The sequence below is a fragment of the Hippopotamus amphibius genome, chromosome 11 (genome assembly GCF_030028045.1).
Source record: "Hippopotamus amphibius kiboko isolate mHipAmp2 chromosome 11, mHipAmp2.hap2, whole genome shotgun sequence".
Classification (NCBI taxonomy): Eukaryota; Metazoa; Chordata; class Mammalia; order Artiodactyla; family Hippopotamidae; genus Hippopotamus; species Hippopotamus amphibius.
This window is the reverse complement of record NC_080196.1, coordinates 9,726,374-9,750,241: the sequence shown is the minus strand read 5'-3', so window position 1 is coordinate 9,750,241 and position 23,868 is coordinate 9,726,374. Positions and strand designations below refer to the sequence as shown.

The 23,868-nt window shown below is 45.9% G+C and overlaps 1 protein-coding gene across 3 annotated transcripts in view; it reads right to left on the bottom strand.

Annotated features, from left to right (window-relative positions):
- PHACTR1 (phosphatase and actin regulator 1) overlaps positions 1–23,868 on the bottom strand; it is a 505,241-nt gene that overhangs the window by 38,692 nt on the left and 442,681 nt on the right. For all 3 annotated transcript variants that reach the window (XM_057700185.1, XM_057700184.1, XM_057700183.1), the window contains 3 exons: positions 23,001–23,322; positions 3,098–3,348; positions 1,188–1,344 (listed from right to left, as the gene is read on the bottom strand). In XM_057700185.1, the coding sequence (XP_057556168.1) occupies positions 1,188–1,344; positions 3,098–3,348; positions 23,001–23,322 (730 nt within the window). The remainder of the gene's footprint in view (positions 1–1,187; positions 1,345–3,097; positions 3,349–23,000; positions 23,323–23,868) is intronic.

The following is a 23,868-nucleotide window of genomic DNA, read 5'->3' as shown; positions in this document are numbered from 1 at the left end:
GCCCTGTACTGTTAAAACAACATCCTCCAGGAGGAAACCAAGTGAATTACGAGAGAGAGACACTGCCCTAAAGTAACAAATCGAGTTGGAGTGAGGAACACCAGCATATGGTTAGATGACGTCTTTATGCGCTAGTCTCCTACTTGCGTTGGTGAAGGTGACAGCGAAAGGCACTTGATGGGGTTATTGGAAGAAGACGAAGTAACAATAGCAGACAACCGAGCGTCTCCTACGGGCGAGGGGCCATTTTAAGTGTTTTACTTACATCATTTAATTCTTACAACTCCCCATCTTACAAAGGCAGAAAACACAGGGGAAGAGAATAAGTGACCTACACAGGCTAGATGGCGGTGAGCGGGAGAGTCAGGAGGAAACCCCGGCAGACCTCTACACACTGCACCCACACACTGGGCACGGTGCCTGGGCCAGAGTGAGGGCTCATGGGGTAACAATTATTACAGAGGCAGCATCACATGTGCTCAAGAGGGAGCACTCCAGAGCCATCCTGTTTGACATTATGCAGGTAATTAAGTTCTCTCTGGTGTTATCTGTGAAATGGGCATAGAAATGTCCATTTCACAGGGAAGCTCAAAGATTAAATGAATGAACACATATAAAACGTTTAGAGGAATGCCCAGCAAATAATAAGTGTGTCACAAACGTCAGCTAACACTATATAAAGGTGTCCTAGGTTACACATACACACATAGGTGTTTAACATATTAATATGACATGCTGCTTTGCCTAAGTCTGTAATACGCGCTCAGAGGGGCAATCACTGAAGAAGAGTCCCGGCTCAGTAAGGAGGCATCTTTACCCACCACTGATGTCTTCCAGTTGCACAGTCTCGCAGAAAAGTCCATTTATTTGATTGCTTTGTCTTCAACCAAACCCCAGCACCTACGTATTGACAGGTCCTCAATTCTACTGGATGGTGGGGATTGTTCTACAGGGGGTTATTCTCCCTGGAAATTAGCCTCTCAGCTTGAATCTTTAGTTAAGTGAAATTTCCAAGATTTTGATGAGTGAAAAAGAGGGAACCATGAAAGCAACCCTGGAGAAGAAATGGAACATTTTCCATGGACTTTTTCTGCAGGGAGCTCTTCAGAGATGCTCAGGATGGATTTGAGGATGGAGACGGAACCCTCCCAAGGGAATCCATGGAGCCAGTGGCTCCGCCGTCCTACCTGGTGAGCTTGGTGCCGATCTGCTGCCTCAGCTCCAGCCGCTCCTCATCTGTCTGCCTCGGAAGGATGTTCTTTTCTTCCAGCTCTCGCTTGGAGGGCCTGTTGCTGAGTTTGATGGCTAAGGAGTCCTTCCTGCACACCTTCATGGCCAGGGAGCCTGCAGAGGGGGAGAGACAAGTTAATAAAGTCATCACCATCCTGCCCGGGCTCCTCTAGGGACAACCGTGGACCACAGATGAGAGGTGGGGAGACAGTCAGAACAGCCCAACACCTGAGAGTGGTCAAGACCTCGGGCAAAGGAGGACAGTTACAGTATGTAACTTTCATACAGTTCCAGCAATCAGCACGTCCTCTTCTGCCTCACGGCGTGCTGGGCATGTGAGGGGCACACGGGAGCCTGTGATTGGATCTTTGCTCCCCAGGAACTCCCCCTGCGTGTGGGCAACATCACAAAGGAGGGCAGGACAGACTGCGGCGTGCATGACAGAATGCAAAGGGCGAAGGAGGGATAGAGGAGGAGAGGCTGGCACAGGCAGGATAAATGAGACGAGATGAACAGGCAGCAGCTGGTGGGTGTCTGTGTGTGTGGACGCTCAGAGGTGATGGGGAAGCCAGGGAATCACAGGAGACAGAAGAGATCAGCTTTGGTGGGGCTGGGGGGTGTGGAGGAAAGTAAAGTTGGGCAACGTGGGGTCAGTGTGGGGTGGGAGAGGGAGCCAGCTCACTGAAACAGGCAATATTCTGGGATGGCTTTTCTTTTTAGCATAAGAGATTCTGAACACCAAGAACAGGGCTTCCTTACACCTGGAATAAATCCATGATTCTCAATCAGGAGTGATTTTTGCACCCTTCCCCCACCCCAAGGGGACATTTGGCAAAGTCTAGGGACATTTTGGGTGGTCAAAGTGGGGTTTGATGGGGAGAGTGCTACTCGCACCCAGTGGCTAGAGACTACTAAACGTCCTACAACGCACAGGGCAGCTGCCATGACAAAGAATTATCTGGCCCAAGACGTCACTTGTGCCGAAGCTGAGAAGCCCTGATATAAAGGGTTCCATTCTCCAGGCAGAGGCTGGGCAAGAGCCCCTTCCCTCATGGATCACGTGGGCCTTTGGCTGCGCCACCGCCTGGGGTTCTCTCCTCGACACCAGGGCTATTTCCAGCGCTCAAGTGTAGCGAGCTAGCTGAAGCCTCGTCTGTGAAACAAGAGGGAGAGACTCGGAAGCAGCAAGTTTGGGGGATTCCTTTGGATTTTATATAGTAAGTGCTTGTCTTCTTTCTTCTCCTGCTGGTTTTAGAACGTGGGCTTTGTAATGAGACATAGGCAGCTTCAACGCTCAGCTCTGCCACTTGGTAGACGTGAGGCCCTGGGGCAAGTCCCTTACCTCTCCATTTTCTCCCCTTACCTGTAAAATGGGGCAGTAGTTTATGCCCTGTAGGTTGTAAGATGTAGATAAGAATAAAATCTTAGCACACCGTCAGGCGCGCAGTCAGGAAAAGGTTGCTATAAGTTCATGCGTTAAAAAGTGGATCACTGAAATTTAAATGCAGTGGTTGAGGTATGCTTAAAAATGAATTTGTTCCATATACAATGGTTAGTATTTTTGTATATTTTGTAGACAGGAGTTGAATTTTCAGGTGCCTCCCCACCTCGTCTTTTTTTTTTTTTTTAATTGATGGGGGTGTTGCATCCCAAAGGAATCAATCAAAGGAAGAAAGAGACATCTAAAGAGGCAGGAGATGGTGCATGATGTAATTTTTAGAGCTCTGAGGCTGTCCAGAGGACAGTTACCCTTCCCTTTTACTAATGAAGAAACAGTAACACGAACTCAGATTAGAACCCACAGAGGTGGGCAGCTCCTCCCACCAGCCGCCCCCTCCTGCCCCCCGCAGAATTTGGATGCACCCACTGGTATACAATGAGCTGTCGTCATCCTCGTCCTCTTCCTCCTCATCCTCCTCTCCTCTTGTGTACAGGCAAGGGGAGTCTTCGTAGTCTGATTCGTGAGGCACGTTTTCTTTATTGTCATCACATTCGATCACAACAGTTGGCACTTGTCTTATTTCCGGAAGGCCCAGAGGTCCTGCTTTTGTGACACTGTCACCCGAGTGCAAACCAGAGCTGTGGTAAGAAGCAGAACACGGGACCCGCTGCTCAGAGCTGTTTAAAGAGAAGGAAAAAAGAAAACATAGATTCTAGCTAACGTGTTATATCAAATGCATCGGAACCTCTTAAAAACTTAGCTGTCTGGTCCTAAGAGACAAAAGAACTGCTGGGCAATTCAAGTCTCATTTCTTACCTAACAGCTAAATGTGTTGGGACAGCAGATGGTGGTAGCAGCAGAGAATAGGAGATGAGAATTCTAATTCCCTGTGGCTGGACGGTGGTGACGGTAGCACGATAATTTGTGAATATACCTAAATGCCAGTAAACTGTATACTTTAGAAAGGGGAAGATGGTGAATTTCATGTCCTATTTACCGCAGTTTAAAAAATAAAAAATTAATAAATTTAACTCCTTGTATCTCTGGTTAAGAGCAACAACTCCAATGGTCAAAGGAAGGTTCCTTTGCAACCCACACGTCTCACAGGAAGAGTAAAAGGATTAATTTGACGCTGAAGCGAGAGACTTCAGAAAAAGGTAATATTAATATATGAGGTTCCAGCTTTCGAAGCTATGTAGCGTGACTGGTGGGGCTGAGGGTGGAGAAATTGTTTGAAGTGTCATGGATGCAGATACAGAGAAAGAGAAGAGGTGGGACCATGGGACTGGAGACCCACGTATGACATCAGGGTGGATGTGAGCAAGGACGACTCAGACCAAGTTCTCTCCCAAGGGCAATGTTCAGACCCTCAGCTGACACAGGTAACGCCGGTCTGGTTTTTCAGCAGGTCAGTGTTCCAAGGAGCAACAATGATCATATTCTTGGTTCTACCCCCTTAGTTGCGCCAAGTCAGATAAAAAATATTTTTTAATTAAAAATGATTTGCTTCTAATAAAAGCCATATGAGGTTCATTGTAAGAAAATCAGGAAATGTGTATTATCAAAAGTAAAGAAAACAGTTATTTTCTTATTAGAGTCTATCCTAGGTTCCTACAGCAATTTAGAAGCCTCTTTATAACCGGCTCTGAATGAAGTCAGCAGGAATAAGGGTGCCAGAAACATATAGTTACATTTTATAATTCTCTTTCAGATTAACTTGAAGGGGAATCTGCGTCTTTCTTTTAAGGAATTTCTAAACATGGGAAACTGAAGGCATTTTACCATCCAACAGTGTCTGACACACGTAAGGAAACGGAGAGTGAGGTTAGGCTGTCTAGCAACAATTTTACCTTCGAATATTTTCTCCAAAAGTAAAAAATCTTATCACATATGAATGCATGCTAGGTCCCCTTTAAAACTTTCGATTACACTTTAAATGATCGCTATGTCTAATTTAAATTCAATTCACTTTCTTCCATTGTTTCCAAAGGGCTGTTTTTCTCTCTGTATTTTTCACATCACTCTTTAGTGACACAAATGGAAAATCTAGTTAACACATTATGAGCAATGATGTTCAAGGCAATGAACTAAATCAACTTAAAAAAAAAAAAAAAAGAAACAACCTTCAACCACCGCCTAGGATGAAATCACATATCTACAAAAATGCAGCATCTTAATTAGACATTAGCAGGTTAGGGGGCCCACTTCCCACCGAATTTACTATCAACGGCAGGGCGGTGAGAGCAAGAAGGTGGAGGATGGTCTCCGGGGGAAAACCCAATAGCTTACTGAGAGGTGACGAAGGAGGTACTGACCCACCTCACAGGCGGCCGTTCCCTCAGACAACAACCCGCGTTCCAGCCGTGCTTGCATTTCTACACTGGGTGTTACGGGGAGGTGGGACGGAAGAAGCAAAAATGTAATTCCAGGGCTCCTGCTTTGCCTCACCTCTGCCTCCTCTCTCCCCCATTTCTAGTTTAATCATTGGCTCCGGTGAAGGCACAGGGCTGGGGGTGTGACAAGAGCAAGAGTGAAATGAAGCCCCTAGCTATTCTTGAGGAAATAAAAGTTGGAAACTAGAAAGCACGAGAGTTTCTTAAGGTAGATGGCTCCGAACTGCCTCAGGAGGACAGAGGAAGGAGAAATGTGATGCAAAGAAAGATAAGAAACTCAGCTTCGCAAGTAGTCTGTGATAAAGAAGGGACTGCAAATTCTCCTCTCTCAAAGATCTACGGGAAGGGTGAAACCTGGAGAAGGGGGTTATAAGACAGATCCCCTGGCACCTTGGGCATGTCCTACATACAAGACTGCCGGCCTTGAAAAACAGGGACCAGTCACTGCCTGGTTGGGGGTATGACAGAAACAGCTGGAGACCTCGCCTGGCCAATCCGGTCATTTTCGTGATGTATGAATCTAGCACGTGACAGGATGCCCAGTTTCCCATAAGGATGAAGAAGGTGTTTTCCAGCAAGCTGGGTGAAGCCACCAAAAGGGTCTTAACAAATATTCTATTGATAAATATATGCCAACTCTGTGTTAGGAAAAATGCTGAGAAGGAGGAAGACAAATACCAGATAATCCCACACATCTGGTAGCTCTGGAGAACCACAGGACCACAAGCCAAGACACAAGGGAGCAGAAGAGTCAGCTGGGAAGGAGGTTGGAAAGGTTCTGTTGGGGCCTCTGTTTGAGGAGTCAAGACACAGATCCAAGTTCAAGTTCTGTCACTTATTGCCTCTTGACACTGGGCAGATGATGAACTTTTCTGAGCCTCAGTTTCCTTGGGCAAAATTGGGTAAACGGTATCTTTTTAGTAGGTCTGCTGCACCTGTGTCCCACTGGCATGGCCTCAAGGGAGCCCCTCACTTGTTATTTACAGAAAGGGGCCTCCGTGTGGTTTCCAAACATTCTCTGTTTCAGTCTATTCTCCAGACTGTCATCAAAGCAACTTTTGGAACCTCAGATGTGGCCGTCCCACCGTTAGAACTCTGAATGTCTGCCTAGTCTAGAAAACCAGTGCTCCAAGAGTGATATACATGGAAAATTAAAAAAAAAAAAATCCACATTACGAGCTATACTATTCACAGCAAAGAACTCAATCAACTGAAATGTAGCCTCTTATTACACCTAGTCTCCAACGGTGGTGCTGATAGGCAGGAAGGGGGACACCCAGTCCAACAGTCCTAGTAATGCTGGTTTTCTAGAACGGAGTTGTCACTTAGAAGACCTGGTCTAAATAGAAGGTCTCACTGCTGGAGAAGAGTGAAAGCCATTAGCCTGGAAGCAGGAGTTTCAACACAGCTGACATGCAATGCCTCGCATAACCTGACCCTTATTATTCCCCTAGCCTCGTACCCCCTCCCCACCTCTGTCCCCATACACCTCACCCCTCGTTTGCACGCAATGATGCACTGCACACCCTCGGCCTGGGATGTGCTCTCACCCCACCTTCACCTTGTTCATTTCTATTTATCTTTCAATACTTGTCTCGGGCAACACTTTGCCTAGGTTCTAGGTTCTCAGGAGATTCCACAGTTGTGAAAATTGGGAACATCTGTTGGCTTTCTAGCTTCCCCTCCCCAGCCAAGCGGGAGATGCCTCCAGGGGCAGGGACGTGTCTTCTTCACGTCTGCAGTGGGTGCCGGGCACCCTGGCGGACACTAAGTGGACACTCAGTCAGTGTTTATTGTTTTTGCTGAAAGAAAGATGGGCTGGAATCACTGACATTTAGGTGCATTTTAAGTGGCTGACAAGTCACAACTCAAAGGGTATTCGTGAAGAAATCATTCTTTAATTTTCAGGGAGTATTTTCAGTGTATTGCAGAGCTATAGGTGGGCGTGACTGGCACTTTTATTCAACATTAATGGCTTAATAACAGAATCAAATATGTGGAAGAACTAAGATGGAAAAGGAAAAAAAGCAAACATTTACTGAATGTGTCGCCCACTGTTCTGGAGACTTCCACATCTCATTCCATTGTTATAACAACCCTGAGGGAGACGTCGCTCTCCTTATTTTATTAGGCAGGAAATGGAGGCTCTGAGACGGTAATTCATAGGCCCATGAGGGCGCAGGTAGTAAAGGAAGGAGTTGGAATTTGAACGCACTCTATTTCAATAGCTGTATCCAACAACTGAATTGTGATACGTGTGAGGTTGTGTATTCTGGTTAAACACAAGCCCTAGTAACCACACACACACATGCAAGGTGGAGGAAACATCACGCTCTGGCAACAACGTGTGCACAAAACGGGCATTGTGAGTTCATAAATATTTAAACTCTTACTAACCAGGGTAAGTAACAGTGTCCTCTCTCCCCACAGTTAGGCCGCACCTGGGACACTGAGTTTAAAGGATGCATCTTAGACACTGAGTTTAGAAGGGTCAGGATGCGGAAAGGACTCATCTGTTTACCGACCGTCGTGGCAACTTTTGCACCAAAATGGCAGCGTTGAGAAGTTGCAACAGAGCCTCAAATATTTACTGTCCAGTTCTTTACAGAAAAAAGCTTCCTGACCCCTGGCCCAAACTGATGTTTTCTAACCTCCATCATCCCACACCCCTTCGCTTTTTTGCGTGAGCCATATTTGAAGTCCACTCACACTATTATTTACTTCGTATTTTTAAGTCAACACAAATAAAACCCTCAAATACTAATTTAGCCTCCTCTTAAGCAATAGTATCTTTGTAATCACTGGTTTTATGTTAATTATGTGTTTACAACTTATGTTAAAATAAATACGTGTCTATTAAAACTTTAAATAAGCTCGCCTTAAACTCACTTTGGGTAACACCGATGACGTATATATCACATTTTGGTCAAACGCTGGCCTAGGCCAAGAGTCTCTCAACCTTGGCATGGTTGACATTTTGGATTGGATCTTTCTTTGTGGGGGGGGGAGGGGGGTTGTCCTGGGCATTGTAGGATGTTTAGCAGCAGTCCTGGTCTCTATTTGCTAGATGCTAGCGGCATCTCTCCACTTGTGACCACCCTAAATATCACCAGATATTGCCCAGTGTCCTCTGAGGGGCAAAACTGCCGACCTGGGAACCACTGGTCTAGAGTATGCACGACAGCTTTGCTACGTGCTGTATCCTCAGAGCTGTACCACCTGAGTCTCTTCTAATGCAACTTGAGTATTAACTCTCAGGAATCTGCAGTATTTGCTGAAGGATGAACTGCCCAGATCTCATCTCCCTAAGTTCCTGACCTGCTGTGGTGCAGGTTGGCATCTGGGGGCGGTACCAACGATCTGATACCATGACAGTTCCGCTGAGCACGTTATCTGTGCTGCTGATCTAGTCCCTGAGCAGTTACCCCATTAATGCAAGAGCTCCAAACCGATTCGAGGGGAGCAGCTTTTCTCATTATGTGGCCCACATTAGTGATTTACAAACTGGCACTCCAGTGGCCTGAAAAAATCACATCTTCCAAGAGTACCTGTCAAAGTCCCCGAGGAAAAGCTGACTCACATAATCAGATCTATTCTAGACCATTCATGTCAAAACTCTTGGGGGATTAAGCACTGAGTTTGCTTGGAATTCAAACGGATCTCATCACACAGGGGTTGTGGTCACTGCTCCTCTTGCAGGTGGGTGAGCTGGAAGCAAAACTGTAGGTAGACATGGAGCCCCTCATCCTGACCTCCTGTATGGAGACTCCCTAACTCTTCCTGGACCACTGCACATAATGGGGATAAGAACTAACACTTTAAATGCTCACGCAGGGCCAGGGATGGATTCATTTAAGCCTCACGACCACCCTGTGAGGTACTACTGTCACCCACCACTTCAGGGAGGGAAAATAAGGCACACAGTCACGGTCACCGCGAGAGGGGTGCCGGCATTACTGAACTCGGGCAGTAGGGCTGTAGGGCCTGATCTCATACTGATGACACCTGGGCAGAAGCAGAGCCCTGCGATGGCGTCAAAACTTATTCTTTTTCCAGAACTTTCTCTCCTCCTCACCACCACCTGCTCTACTCGTTACTGCTGTTCAAACAGCTCCAATCCTGTCATTCCAATTAAAAGACCTCTGAAGGGTCTCAGTGTCAACTGGATAAACCCCACCCTCTTTGGACTGGACGAGGGGGCACCTCACCATCTGGCCCCACAATTCCTCCCCATCTGATCTGTTACCATTCTTTACCCCCGGCGGCTGGTGTTCCAGCCACCAGGCCACTTGTCGCGTCCCAAGCATAGTGTGAGCTTTCCTGCCATCACCCCGCCTCAGAACCAGCCCCTCAGAGTTTGGCTGGAACAGCCCACCCACCCTCAACAAGAGCGCCAATGCCATTTCTTTTGAGCAACCCTTGTCTGATTTTTCAGTGGAAACCAGCCCCTTCTCTGTGCTTCCCCAGCCTCCGTTCCCACCTCTGTTACAGCACCTGTCGCGTTATGTTACAATCACATATCTAAGCATTTACCCCCACTGGCTGTAAGCCTTTCAAATACAGAGGCTGATGACTAATTCTCTTCATATGCCAGCCCTGTTTTTGTGCACATTTTGGGAACTGATGGAAAAGTCAATCAACATTTGAAGTCTCCAGAGATCAGAGTAGGTCACAATACATTTCCCATCATTTAATTCACTAAAATAATCATCCCTGACCCTTAGACAGTCTTGCTGTGTAGGGAAAGTATCCTATGAAAGGATTATTAAAGCTGTGGAAATAGTGATCTAGAGTTCTTCCTAAGAAAATAACCCAAAGAGATAAGGCACAGAGATCTGTGCAAAGAAGAATGCCGGGGTACCCGTGTGCCTTCCATCCCAGGATGGTGTGAGCACAGAAGGTATAACAGAGACAGCTTAAGGTCAGCACATTTTCCAACTCTACGCTCACAGGCTATTAGGCCACTTCAGTTAAGACTGTCCAGAGTTAGCTGCTTTGTAAGATGAAGTAGCTGGGCTAGATGAGATCTAGAAGGTTTCTTCTTATATGACATTCTACAATGAATTTAAATTAATACAGAAGGCCCTAAATAACTGCCTGGGGGAAAAAGATGAGACTCTCTTCCCCATCTAAGGTGGCTCCAAATGATGTAATTTTCCTGAGGAATGTAACAGGGGTGAACCTGCAGAACCCTGAGAGCGTTTCGTGACATTCACAAGATGTTGACCAGCTGCACCATGTTGGGCTTTTTCCATTCTGTTAATTAAATATACCAGGGGGCTCCTTGGCTCAGGACAAAGGAGCAGGGCATCTTTCAGAACAGCAACAATAGCGAACACGGAGGGTCCTTTACGGGTCCTATGGATGTACTTTGTAAACATTCATTATCTCATTTCATCTCCACAAAAGCTCGCGAAGTTAGGAGGGTATTGTTATTATCTTGATTTCATGGATGAGGACATTATGCTTTTGAGAAAATACGTGATTACTCGGTTGTGACCGCAGCAGAGAGTGGACGTGGGTTCTCTCCCTCCGGGGCCTGCGCCCTTTCCACTAACCGCACTGCCTTCTCCCAGAGCACCCTCAAGGGCTTTGTTTTCTTGTATAAGGACATGCTGCCTATGAAATGCAATTTGCACCACGAACTAAAAAAAACATGGGGGACTTCCCTGGTGGTCCAGTGGTTAAGAATCCACCTTCCAACACAGGGGATGTGGGTTCGATCCCTGGTTGGGGAACTAAGATCCCACGTGCCGCGGGGCAACTAAACCCGTGTGCCACAACAAAGAGCCGTGCACTGCAACTAAGCCCTGATGCAGCCAAATAAATAATAAATAATTTTTAAAACTAAAAGAAACATGGAATATAATAATTATCTGTATAACGAAAAGCAAGGACAACAGACGCGCAAAGAACTCAACTCCTCTTTTGCTATGAACTTTGCTGGGAAGAGCCCTAAGGTTGGAGGCTATGATGGGACACAGAGACAGACTTGAACTCTAGACTTGGGTGGTACAACTGTGTTTGTGTGAGTAGCACACGGCTGGGAGTGAGTAGGCTGCAGAAAGAACAGGATACAGGAGAGAGTGGGGGAGAAAAATGACCAAGCTGGATAATCTAGTCATGGATAATGGCATGTTATCAACAAGAAGAAGAAGGGATGCAATGGGTTTATTGTGGCCACATTAATGACATAGTTCCTTGAGGCTAGAAAGGCATCACCATCACAGGTGATGCCCACTCCCCTGCTTTATATTTTCTTCACTGTATAGATGTATAGCGCAGCATATAACATATTCACTGGGTATCATCTGTCTCTTCCACCGAAATGTAAGTTTGTGAGGATGTCAACTTTGTTCTGTCCTCGCTTTCTCCCCAGAGGATGGAAGTACCTGAATATTTTCCTTCATGAAAAAAAAAGAATAAGTCAGGAAGAACAAACTGAAGTTCACCTACAACAAGAGGCCTGCTATTTACAAGAGACGTACAAAAATAGGATTCAGGAAGTTTTAGGGTAAAATGCCAGTCCTAAATCAGTAAAAAGCATGCATTTCAAACTCTCTTCACATTCATTATGTCCCTATGACATGTCAGGGAAGTCAAAAGCTGTATCCTCTCCCCTTGGTCCTGTCTCCATCAAGAATAACATTTAATGAGTCTTCTTTTTGGAAAATTCAGCTCTCCTGTTTGACTCTGCTGAACCAAGTAGGAGGCACATAAACTAAGAACACAGGGGCACCCCTCAGGTCCCCATCCCCCCCCCCACCCCCGCCACATTTTCCTATCATTTAAACAGTCCCATGTTTCTAAGAAATCCCTAGACTTTGAAAATTAAGAGACTGTTTTACCTTTCCTGTTCATTACTGGTGAGGGAGAGGCAACTTATTTTTAATAATTCATCAAGAAATGAATGCCAGGACTTCTACAACAACTCAGGGTCATTAAACAGTTGGCACCCTTTCAAGAGAGCTTTATAATCATCACTGTATCTCCATCACATGACAATAGGCAGATGATAGTACAGCACTGTGACTCATCCCTGGGCATGGGATTTACCCGTCATCAAGTGCCTTTGATACTCTCCTAGGAAATCAGGGGCAGGTTTTGAAATTAAAAATCACGATTTTAAATCCTTCATCTTCCTTGAAAATATCTGGGAATCATTTCACCACCATTTTTAAAGAAAAACGTGTCATAAGGGGATACGGCTTTCCGGCATCTGATTTCAAATGCAACTATTATTTTTTTTAAAAAAGACATTAATCTCTTGAAAGGACAGAAAATTTATTACCCTCCAATATGATGCTGGAGATGAAATTAAACTTCAATAGGAATGGCTTTGTCATTCAGACTGCACAGAGTTATAAAGAGAGTTTTCAGAGAGAAGAGGGAACAGTCAGACGTCTTCTGCTCGGAGACCAAAAACGGGTGAGAAATTTTGCTAGAGACTGTAGTGCCTGCGGCTGGAAAATGACAGATGTAACCACTGACACCCAAGAAAACAGTTAACCAGCTTCACTGTAAGGAAGCAGGCACACATTGTGAGCTTCATCACAGCCTTCTAAGATAAGAAACTCAGCATCGGAGCTTTTGTCTTTTTTTGTTGGACTTTAGTCAGCAGGAAACGATGCCATTCTATACATACAGCAGGCGACGGAGCTTCCCTGAGTGGAGAATGTGTTTTGAGCTTTTTTCCAGCGGTGGTAATGAATGCAAATTAGTTCATTCACATCCCTTTCTCTGTCCTTCCAGGGACCAATGACCCACATTTCTGAAACAGCCTCTGGGGTGAGGATGCGATGAATAAACCCATAAGGCACCCAGAGTCTGACCAACAGCAATCTCCACCTCCGATGGAGGAACCCAACAGCGGTGGCCCTTCCACGTGACTCTGTCCCTAGACATCGGCCAATGTCCTAAGTCATGCTCAGCTGGACGTGGTGCCAGGAGGGCAGCACGTGGAGGGAGGACCATGTTTGGGTCCCAGCTGGGCCACTCACTAGCTGGGCATCTTGCTCTTTGGGTTCCTCCTCAGGTAAATGCAGAAACCTTTCTACCCACCTCACAGGCTGCTCCAAGACTGGAGGCTGATGCTTTGTAAACGTCAATGTTGGTAGTTGCTGTTTTAGCAGGGGATGTACTTAAACACCAGCAATTTATCATAAACCATTCATTATGGCTATTATCCACTAGTTTATTAAAACACTTCCTTTAGAGATATATATATATTTGGCTATGCTGCAGGGCATGCAGGATCTTAGTTCCTGAACCAGGTATCGAACCTGGACCCCCTGCAATAGAAGCACAGAGTCTTAATCACCAGGGAAGTCCCTAGCTTTTAAAATATTTTTGACCTGCAAAATCTTTCTGGATAGTGGTTTCCAAGAAGATCAAAGAATCCGTACTCATTCAGTGGGCAAGGGCAGGGTTTCTATTGATGTACACATAGGCATTCAGGGGCAGAGTCTCTCTTATAAAAATACACTTCCTCTTTTATCCCCTTAAGACTTCCGGAGAAGTTAATGGTTCACCTAATCTCATTTTAACCTTCCTCTGACCAGCTGGCTCACCAGTCTTGCAGGGGAGGATCTGTCTTGCTCAGGGTGACCCTACCTTGCTTTGAATCTCATCCTGCCCCTTAAAATAGCAGTTAAACTGCAAAACAACATCTGCATGCAGCCACTTGCAGATGATAAATACATGCTATTGTTTAGGTAAGAGATTGATAACTCTGGCCTCAAAGGATCAGGGACACACGTCTCACCAGAATTGCAGGAGATTTTGAAGAGATGGTCATCAATATAAGAAAGAGAATCTTTCCCTGGAAACACATGTCATTTAAAAATGTATATGCCATTTGCTGTACGACAAACAAAATACCCAACTTCTTCAAATAAATGCCACTTCGCAAGCAAATGACACGTAGGCATTTAGAGGTCCATTTTTGCTTGGGTACCAAGGCACAGCCACTCATCATCACAAACACTGATTTGCAGGTGGAAACTGACAAAAACCAGTGCAGTAATTATGTCAGGCCGTTACAGCTAGAAGAGAGCCCATGGACCATCTAGTTCAGGATGCAGAATTATTCTTTAGACTTTCCTGTGACCCTGGAGGCCACAGAAAGTAACTATCACTCTGAAATGGTTTTATACTAAGATTATAAACGAACTGTGACCTTTGAAAAGTCTCAAGAGAGTTATGGAATAACAGAATTGATAATGATGGAAGGGATTTAGGGGGCTACTGATTTCAATTTCTTCTGTTCAAATGCTGAAATTGTTCCTTTTTCAGTAATCTGGATGGGTTGTAATTTAATCCCTAGCTCATGTATGCAGCACTCAGTAAGTGCTGCTCAGAGTTCAAGATGGTTCTGAAAGTCTTTCTGGGTCTGACTGTCCATCGTTGGTCTGGACTCTCTGTATGAACACAGATGTACAGCTACCATCCCAGAAGAGGTAAAATCATTCTATTTCTAAAAACATTCACATTAGAGTTAACTTCAGTATTACTGACGTGGAGTTACAGGGTTGGACAGGACATTAGCACACAATCTCACCTGCAGGGTTTTCTTTATGAAGTCTACAAGTAAACCATTTGGGACAGCTGCTAGCCTGATCTTTTTAAAAGATCTCCTGTATTCTCTCCAATGGTTCCCAGGCTTTTCCTTACATCAGACTTCCATCTTCTGTCACCTCTTTCATTCTCTATAACTGGTCCTCTAAAAACTGGAGAATAATTGTCAACGTTCTGCCTTTTCTTATTAAAAATCTCAGCACCTATTTGGAGGCAGTGTATCATTCCTTTCTCTAATCTGCCTAGAATATCCTCTCATTCCCTTTCGCCCTCTTCTCCTGGTTAAATGCAGCTCTCCAGAGAAGCCCACCTACCAGCTGACCCCTGCTGTGTCCTCCCCGCCCCGCCCCCCCCGACACCCTCACTGGTACTGACTCGCCCACTTCTCACTCTCAGCAGACTCTAAGCCACACAAGGGCAGCTTCCCGCTGTATTTTGTTGACTTCCGTATCCCCAGTGCCAAGCACAGAGCTCCATCCAGAAAAGATGCTCAGTAAAAGACTGTTGTTTGATTTTCTGGTTGCTAAGGAAACACCAATACTTTCCTTTTTCTTTGCTGGGCCTATTTTCACTCAAGGTGTAAAAATCCTCAGCATCTAGCAATTGCATGAAATTTTCTCCTGGCAAATGTCAGAGCTTTCCTGATCTATCTGTTCAGGGATTCTGGGATAGGAAAAGGTAGAAGAAGAATGAGTTTATTAGAAATGTATTTATTTGTCCACTCTTAAGGCTCATATGTAGGAGGTAAATTTATCTCTCTAGAATTAAATGTATGATACTTGGAAGTTCCTAAACTAAAACCCAGTGGGTAAAAATAAGACATATTAAAGATATCCATCGGTTGTTGATATACCTCAGTGACAACAGTGACACAAACTCAATATTTGGCTTTTTTAGTTTAAACCCAGATTTCAATTATTCTTTCCATGTGGCTTTCCTCTCTAATACACCCCTCCTCTACTCTGCCCAGGGTGTCCCCCTCATTCTCCTTCTGCCTCTTCACCTGGTTGTTCCCATCTTCCAGGTCTCAAAGTAAAAATCTGAAAATTTCAGTTTCGGTCCAAGGATGCTGAAGACAGCTGAATGATCAATGATAAATCCCTACAACTCAACAATTTGCTAGAGGAGCTACAGAAGACCGTTTTCCCCCATTTTATCATATATGGTGGATATGCTCCAAGAGGATTAAATGGTGGGACAGTGAGCTTCAATGGGAAAAGTTTATAATCAAAGTTACAGCATCTTCAACTCTAGTCTGACGTTACAACAAGCAAAGACCTCGGTTTCACTTTAAAGGAGGAACTTTTTTCTTTGCTTCTAACATCTGCAAAAGCAAAACAAAATGGGCACAACGCAGCAATGGGATCGGGAGTGTACCCACAGCAAGAGCCTATTTCCACGATTAAGAGTTTCCAATAAAACATTAGAGAGGAGGGGGGTGGGGGCATGAGTGAAATAGGTGAGGGAAATTAAGGGGTACAAACTTCCAGCTACAAAATAAATGGGTCACAGGGATGAAGTGCATGGTGTGGGGAATATAGCCAAAAATAATGTCATGTCTTTACATGGTCAAAAGGTAAAAATTTCCAGTTACAAGATAAACAAGCACAAGGGATGTGATGTACAACATAATTAATATAATTAACTGCTGTACATTATGTATGAAAGTCGTTGAGAGTAAATCCCAAGAGTTCTCATCAGAACAAAAAAAAATATTTTTTCTTTTTCCTTTCTATCTCTAGGTGGTGACGGATGTTCACTAAACTTACTGTGGCAATTGTTTCCTGACGTACATAAGTCAAATCATTACGCTGCACACCTTGAACTTACACAGGGCTGTATGTCAATTATATCTCAATAAAACCGGACCAAAAAGCATTAATTACACTCATAGATTAAAATACTCTTCTATCCCAAAGATCATAAGAACTTTTGATAAAATTCATTTAAGAAATGTTCCCTGAATACTTCCTACACCAGAGGTCCTGTGATGAACGGGGGATGGTGGTGGGGGTCGAGTGGAAAGGCAAGGATCCTACCCGCATCTAAGAGAGAATATACAGAGCAACGGAAACAGGACACAGTGTGTACAAGAGGAGGATGTGCAGAGCTTCCTCTGGGAATCTGAGAAGCGATCACAGAGGACGTGGTAGTTTAACAAAGCCTTGAAAAATAAGTAGACGTTTTCTTTGCAAAACGGGGTGGAGGGACGTCCCTGGTGGCGCAGTGGTTAAGAATCCACCTGCCAATGCAGGGGATGTGGTTTCAATCCCTGGTGCAGGAAGATCCCACATGCCATGGAGCAACTAACCCCTGCACCACAACTACTGAGCCTGTGCTCTAAAGCCTGCGAGCCACAACTACTGAGCCCATGTGCCACAACTACTGAAGCCCGCGTGCCTAGAGCCTGTGCTCCGCAGCAAGAGAAGCCACTGCAATGAGAAGCCTGTGCACTGCAATGAAGAATAGCCTCCACTCGCCGCAACTAGAGAAAGCCCACACACAGCAATGAAGACCCAACACAGCCAATTAATTAATTAATTAATTAAAAATGGGGTGGATTCCAGACAAAGGGAACCATTCAAAATTTTTAGGATTATGAGCAACATTAATACAGAAGGTTAAAGACATGGTTGCTCCAGCACTTAATATTTACATAACGTGTGTCTTGTGAGAACTCAAAGCTCAACGCTGAAAAAGAATAGCAGAAGCAGCCTATGTATCTATCAGGATAGAGTGGGTTAATAATAAGGAAATACCACAGCAGCTGCTAGGGGCTCTACATTCATTCTTCATTCATTCATTCAAAGCAGTTCTCATCCTTGCAGACTTAATGTTCTATTAGGTAAGAAGAGCAATAAGGAAAGTAAAAGGCAAACACAGCATGTTAGGTGGTGAAAAATGCTACGAAAGAACCAAGGGGGACTGGGGAATAGGCTGCGCTGGGAGGAGAGTTGTGATTTTAAATAGAGCAATCAGGGAGGGCTTCACCGAGGAGGTGACTAGAGACCCAAAGAAGGTGAGGGAGGGAGACTTTAGGATACTGGCGGGAAGACAGGTCTCAACGGAGGCAACAGCCAGTGCAAAGGCCTTTTGTCAGGAGGGCGTCTAGTACGTCCAAAGTTGTGTGGTAGGAGAAAGCAAGCAATGTGAACGGCAGGTGAAGTCAGGGAGGCGACAGTGGCCCAGGCTTGGCTCCTGGGCCAAGGCAAGGACTTTGCTCTTCACTCTTTGTGAACCGGAAGGCCAAGGAGCGTTTGGCTCACGTTGTTATGGGCTGACCTGTGTCCTCCCCCAAATTCAAGCTTAAGTCCTAATCCCTAGCACCTCAGAATGTGACTGTATCTGAAGGTGACTAATTAAATGAGTAACTCAGTTAAAATGAGGTCAGTAGGGTGGGTTCTAAACAAATGACTGGTGTCCTTATAAGACGAGAAGAGGAGGACACAGCACTCAGAGGGATGACCACGTGAGGAACCAGAGAGAAGACGGCTGTCCGCAAGGCCAGGAGAGGTCTCGGGAGAAGCCGACCCTGCCAGCATCTTGCCTGCGGACTTCCAGCCTCCGGAGCTGGGAGAAAATGCGTTCCTGTTGTTTACGTCGCCCGGTCTGTGGTACTTTGCTATGGTGACCCTAGTGAATGAATACAGTCATGGTCTGATTTTTGTTAAACCTCATCTCTTTGCCGTGTTAAGGACACACTGAAGGGGCAGGAGTAGAAGCAGCAGACCAGGTAGGAGGAATCCAGCAAACCAGGTGAGGGACCACGGGGGCTCAGACCACGGGGTGGCAGGAGCAGGCAGAGGTGGCCCAGCCTAGACGGATTCTCAGGGCAGACCTCCTAGGACTGGCTTGCCCATCAGCCATGGGGTACGAGAGAAAGAATGTATCAAGGGCGACCCCCAAGATTTCTGGCACGAGCCACTCTCAAGTGTGACGTCGCCTTTCATACAGAAGGGAAAGACTTGTCTAGAGTGCATTCCCTTAAGACTCTTTCTAAAATTCCTTCAGGGCCCACACAGGTACACATTTTACCAAGAAGGAAACCAAAGCACACATAACTTATCAACTGAATTAAGATGGGAAGAAAATTAGTGTCTGATTAGGATTTTCTGTCTGAATCCAGGATGGAAGCCAACTAGATCACAGAGCTGACTGCAGATATTAAAAATAAACATTGCATAATATTTATTTTTTTCAAGTTTTTTAATCATTTAATTAACTAACACCTTTGAATGAAACACATTCAGAGCTTTTTCACGTGCTCGCTCAGGCTTCAGGGCAGAGGCAATGGATTGTACAGGCATATCAAGGGTATAAAAATTTATAGAAATATATATATGTATTTCTCTATTTTTATGGAAACTAAAAATCAGAGGCTTTTGTTCTCTCCATTTGTAGTAGGTCAAGCTCATCTACCCCAGAGGATGAAGGGTTGCCTCTTATACATCCTCTTTTCTTCTTTGGACCCTGTCCCACCCAGTAGGACAGCAAGCTCACAAGATTCTGAGGATAAGGAGCTCCAGGGACCCTGTGTAGGGAAGGGAGGGGAGGGAATGAGACCCAGAAGCCAGGCTCCCCGCCACCTCCAGCAGCGCCAGGGTTGTTGCCAGGGCCTGGACTCCTAGAGGCTTTGACCTGCTCCTGGCTCCCCGGAGCCAGATGGGAGCTCTGAGCAGAGCCGTGCTTAGTGACTATCCTCTTTCCCCAATTTACCAGGCAGGTACATCACAGGCCCCAGCATCATCTCTCCATTACCACATGGGCAAGGGAAGAACACTGGTCTACAGCAGCGGGAGAGGGGGCTCTGATACCACACCCCACCCTTCCCAGATCTTCTTCTGGGATGGGCACAGTCTCTCTCCTTGGTGGAGCAAAAGCAGCTAAGAATGAGGTTCCTTGCCAGGCTCAAGCCCGAGTCACTGTTGAACAAAGAGGACCAGGACAGAAGGGGTGGCCCCGGAAGGCAGCCCCGCTGTTACAGAAGGTGGCCTGAAAGTGACCCCTGTGGAGTCACTTTCAAAAAAGATGTGATTCATCAGTGAAGAGAAAATAAATGAAGATGATCTAATTCCAGGAAACCAACACAAAATGTCCAACAAGATTGGATCAAATCTATTTGTGATATGCCTTCTAGCGTCACTCAAGGTCAATTTTGTGTGCTGAAGAATTTTGTTTAACATTCCCTATCATTTACTGGACACTTAACTGATGTCATGTAATAAGGTGACTGATGTGGATCCACTGTCATGTGTCCTCACAAACAACCTCGACGAGGCCGGTGGTGTTATTATTATCCCTGTTTTAAAGATGAGGACTCAAAGGCAAAGTGAAGTGGTGTCTCTGAGACTGCAACCCTGGCAATCAGATTCTGGAGCCCAGGTACTCAGCCACGATGCAGGGGCTGCTTCCAGCCTGGCCACGCTGCCTAGTGCCTTTGATAAACATGGAAGCTGGCCTCTAGTTCCCTCCTTTTGCACCCCTCCCCCCAAATCTGGTAAGCCAGCACTAAAGCTAACCAATGTGATTTTCAGTGTCATCAAGCAGGTTCAGGTTAGGGTAACGGTTAAGAACGTCTTCATACAAATCAAAGCTTATTTAGAGTAATCTTGGGAGAACACGAGATGGTCAAGCATCCAGAAACCATCCCAGCAGATGATTCCATGAACTTGGGATTTATCAGCCTGAAAGAGAGAAGCCACTAGATAAAGGAAACAGTAGCTATCTTGAAAGATTTGAAAGCCTCGCATACGAAAGGAAGATTAAAATTGGGACTTCCCTGGTGGCGCCGTGGTTAAGAATCCGCCTGCCAATACAGGGGACGCAGGTTCAATCCCTGGTCCCTGAAAATCCCACATGCTGCGGAGCAACTAAGCCCATGCGCCACAACTACTGAGCCTGTGCTCTAGAGCCTGCGAGCCACAACTATTGAGCCCATGGGCCACAACTACTGAAGCCCGCGTACCTAGAGGCCGTGCTCTGCAACAAGAGAAGCCACCGCAATGAGAAGCCAGCGCACTGCAACAGAGTAGCCCCGGCTTACCACAACTAGAGAAAGCCCGCGTGCAGCAATGAAGACCCAATGCAGCCAATAAATAAATAAAGAAATGATTAAATAAATTTACAAAAAATTAAAAAAAAAAAGAAATAAGACTGGGACAATTATAGTAACTAACACTTTTAACTTAATATACAAAAGCACTTTGTAGTAACCAGACCTTCCGGACAATGAGACAGGCTATCTTGGAACCTGTCCTTCTTCCAATCTCCTCCCCCTGCAATATTCCAATATCTCCCTTCCTCCCCCACTTGCCCTCTTAGATTTATTTTAATAAAGAACTGATCCAGTGTAGGTCCAACACTCGACTGAAATATTCTACAAATACACACAGAAATGACTGTGAACTGAGGAATACCATGCAACTTAATGGTAAATACTTTCAATGGAAACTTTTAAAATGGCATGCTTTAAGTGGAAATGTATTCAGCAACAGCCTGCTAACATGCTGTCATGAGTATCTCTTTCAGATGGTTAAATCTCTAGCAGAGACGTGAGGCTAGGAAATTACATTCACTGCTAGCCGTCTTTAGGAAAGCAGTTGTGCTACAGTCGAAAGAGTTCTGGATTTGCAGGAGGAAGACCCAGGCTTGAAGGCTCAGCCCCTTGACTTACTACCTAGGGCAGCGCTTTTCAAAATGTCTGTGGGGAAGGACCAGTCTTGTTGGTAGGTTGGTTGACTTAGGTATTTTAATTTTCAATCCATCACAAACTGATGCTTTCAAAAATATAATAAAAATTCACGACACATAAAACCTCTTTTTATTATAAGACAAAAAGTTATTCTGTTGAATTGCTATGAAGGTGTCTAAAAGCTTGCTCTTGATTTCTGTATAATTTCTGCAGATGGGCACCAAGTTTGTGGGCCACTCTTTGAGTAGCTGGCACTGGGGAACTCAGCCTCCTTTAGTTTTTCTGCGAACTCGTCTCCCTAGGTGGTATGAAGATTAAGATGATAATAAAGGTGTCTAATAGACTAACAAGTGCCATCCAAATTTTAAGTGATTACTGACCTCATTAACAATAACAGTAGTTGAAAATGATGGCAATGGGCCAAATACATTTTTTTTTTCCCAGTGAAGGGAAGATATTAACGTGAACCTACCAAGTCAGAATTCTTAGTGGTAACAACTTCCCTTGGAGTCATTACTTTCCCAAACATAGAACACTTGGCTGAGACGGGCAGTGGGGGTGGGGAGATGGGGAGAAAGCCGCAGAGAGTCAGGAAACTCTAACAGAAAGCTCCTGACTGTGTCCCTCTCGCCCCTGGCTCTCTGCCTGGTGATGGGCTGGGCTCTCCAGGCTGCAGTTTTCCCGCCGGCAGGACCCAGTTAACTAGCCTGGGACAGGCATTCACGACCTCAGCCTGACACACCCTCACGCCAGATCGCAACACTTCCTTCTCGTCAGGAAATGAGGTCAAGCCATGCACCTTGGAATCACACTGGGAAATCCCAGCCACCTCCTGGGCACAAGCAAGGTGGTATTTGAACACACACACACACAGACACACTCGCGATTCAGAACCAGCATGAGAGATCTCCCTGGGTGGTGGGGAGTCAGGATCTCTGCTACAGGCCTGCCCTTGGAATCCTCTTGGCAGTTCTCCCTGCAGTGCTACTGAAGGCAGGTCCTGATGAAAGAGGGGACTTCACCGGTTGTTGCTTAATATATGAGGCTCAAACTCATATAATCCAACTACACCTGCTGCTTCCTCCATCAGCAAAACAAGGGTGTAGCTCTCCACCTTCCCCATCTTGCTGGTTTTCCACCACCACCCCCGCTGCCAGCTCTCATCTTTTCTTACTCTACATTCACGTTATTTTGTACATCATAAAAGTAATATACACAAAATGAAAAAGTAAGCAGTACAGAAAGATATGAAACATAAAAATAAAAGATGTTCTCTCCATCTCTCTGCCCTAGGGGTTACCACATTAATGATGTTGTGTATATGCTTCCAAAAAAACATTAAGGCCTATAGAAGCACAATATGTTCTTTCTTTCTTTCTATCTGTCTGTCTGTCTATCTATCTCCCTCCCTCCCTCCCTATACACACACACAGGTATATATACGTGCTACTTTTTCTTTTTGATAAATGTGATTGTTCTATAGTTTGGTAATTGGCCACATTGTTTCTTCTTCCATACTTTCCTCGACACTCAGATTTCAGTCTTATTTCACTTTCAGATTCCCCCTGCTCCCTCAGGGGGTGTGAGCTCCTGCACCGCTCTCCTCACTCTTTGGTCATGGTCAGATCACCAACCCCTCACCCAGCCGAGCCCCCCTTCCCTCCGTTACCTCTCCAGCCTCTGCATGGTCATGGCCAATGTCTTGTTCAGCTCATCGATCATCCTGCAGCCCGAGGGGTGCATGGGGAGGGAGCCCGTGGTGGTGGGGAGGTGCTGGCCGAGGCTGCCGTACTGCAGCTGGTGCTGGATCTGGGAGGGCAGGACGGTGTGGTGGTGCTGGGCCCCGCCCTGCTGGCCACTCTTCTGGGCTGCGTAGGACGCCAGGGAGAGGTCTGGCCCCCCCACAGGCATACAGATCATGACTTTCTTTGGAGGTAGCGGAGGCGACAGCTTCACCGGCAGACAAGGCAATTTCACGGGGGCGCCAGGATCTGCGGCAGAAGGAGGGCGAGAGGCAGGTGTGAGTTTGGGGGCATCAGAGAAAACCTAGAACACCGCAGGGGCCCCGAGGTGGGCCCCTGAGGTGAAACGCATCCACTGAAGAATCGGCAGGCGAGTGGTACTCAACAAGCACCCGCCAGCTCTCACTTCCGGCTCGAAGCTGTCAAACAGCTGCCAGGCGGAGGCTCACCAGCAGGAAGGGGGGACATAATCTTCTGCTCACGGAAACCCAAGGACCTTCAAAGAGACCTTTTCTAGGATATACACGGCACTGACAATTTTGCCACAGAAATGCAAAAACATCCTCTTGGCTGGCGCTTTCCAACAGGCACGGAATTAGAAGCCAGCCCTGGGTTCAAGTCCACTAAGAGTGTGTCCCTCCAGAGGTGACTTTAATGCCACCCACCTTAATTTCCTCATCTGGGGATGATCACACCACCTGAAAGGATGCTTAAGAGCGTTCGTGGTCACAGGTCTTGGGTGCCCTGTGTGGGGACTTGGCGAGAGCATGGTGGCTGGGCTGGCCACTCACGTGG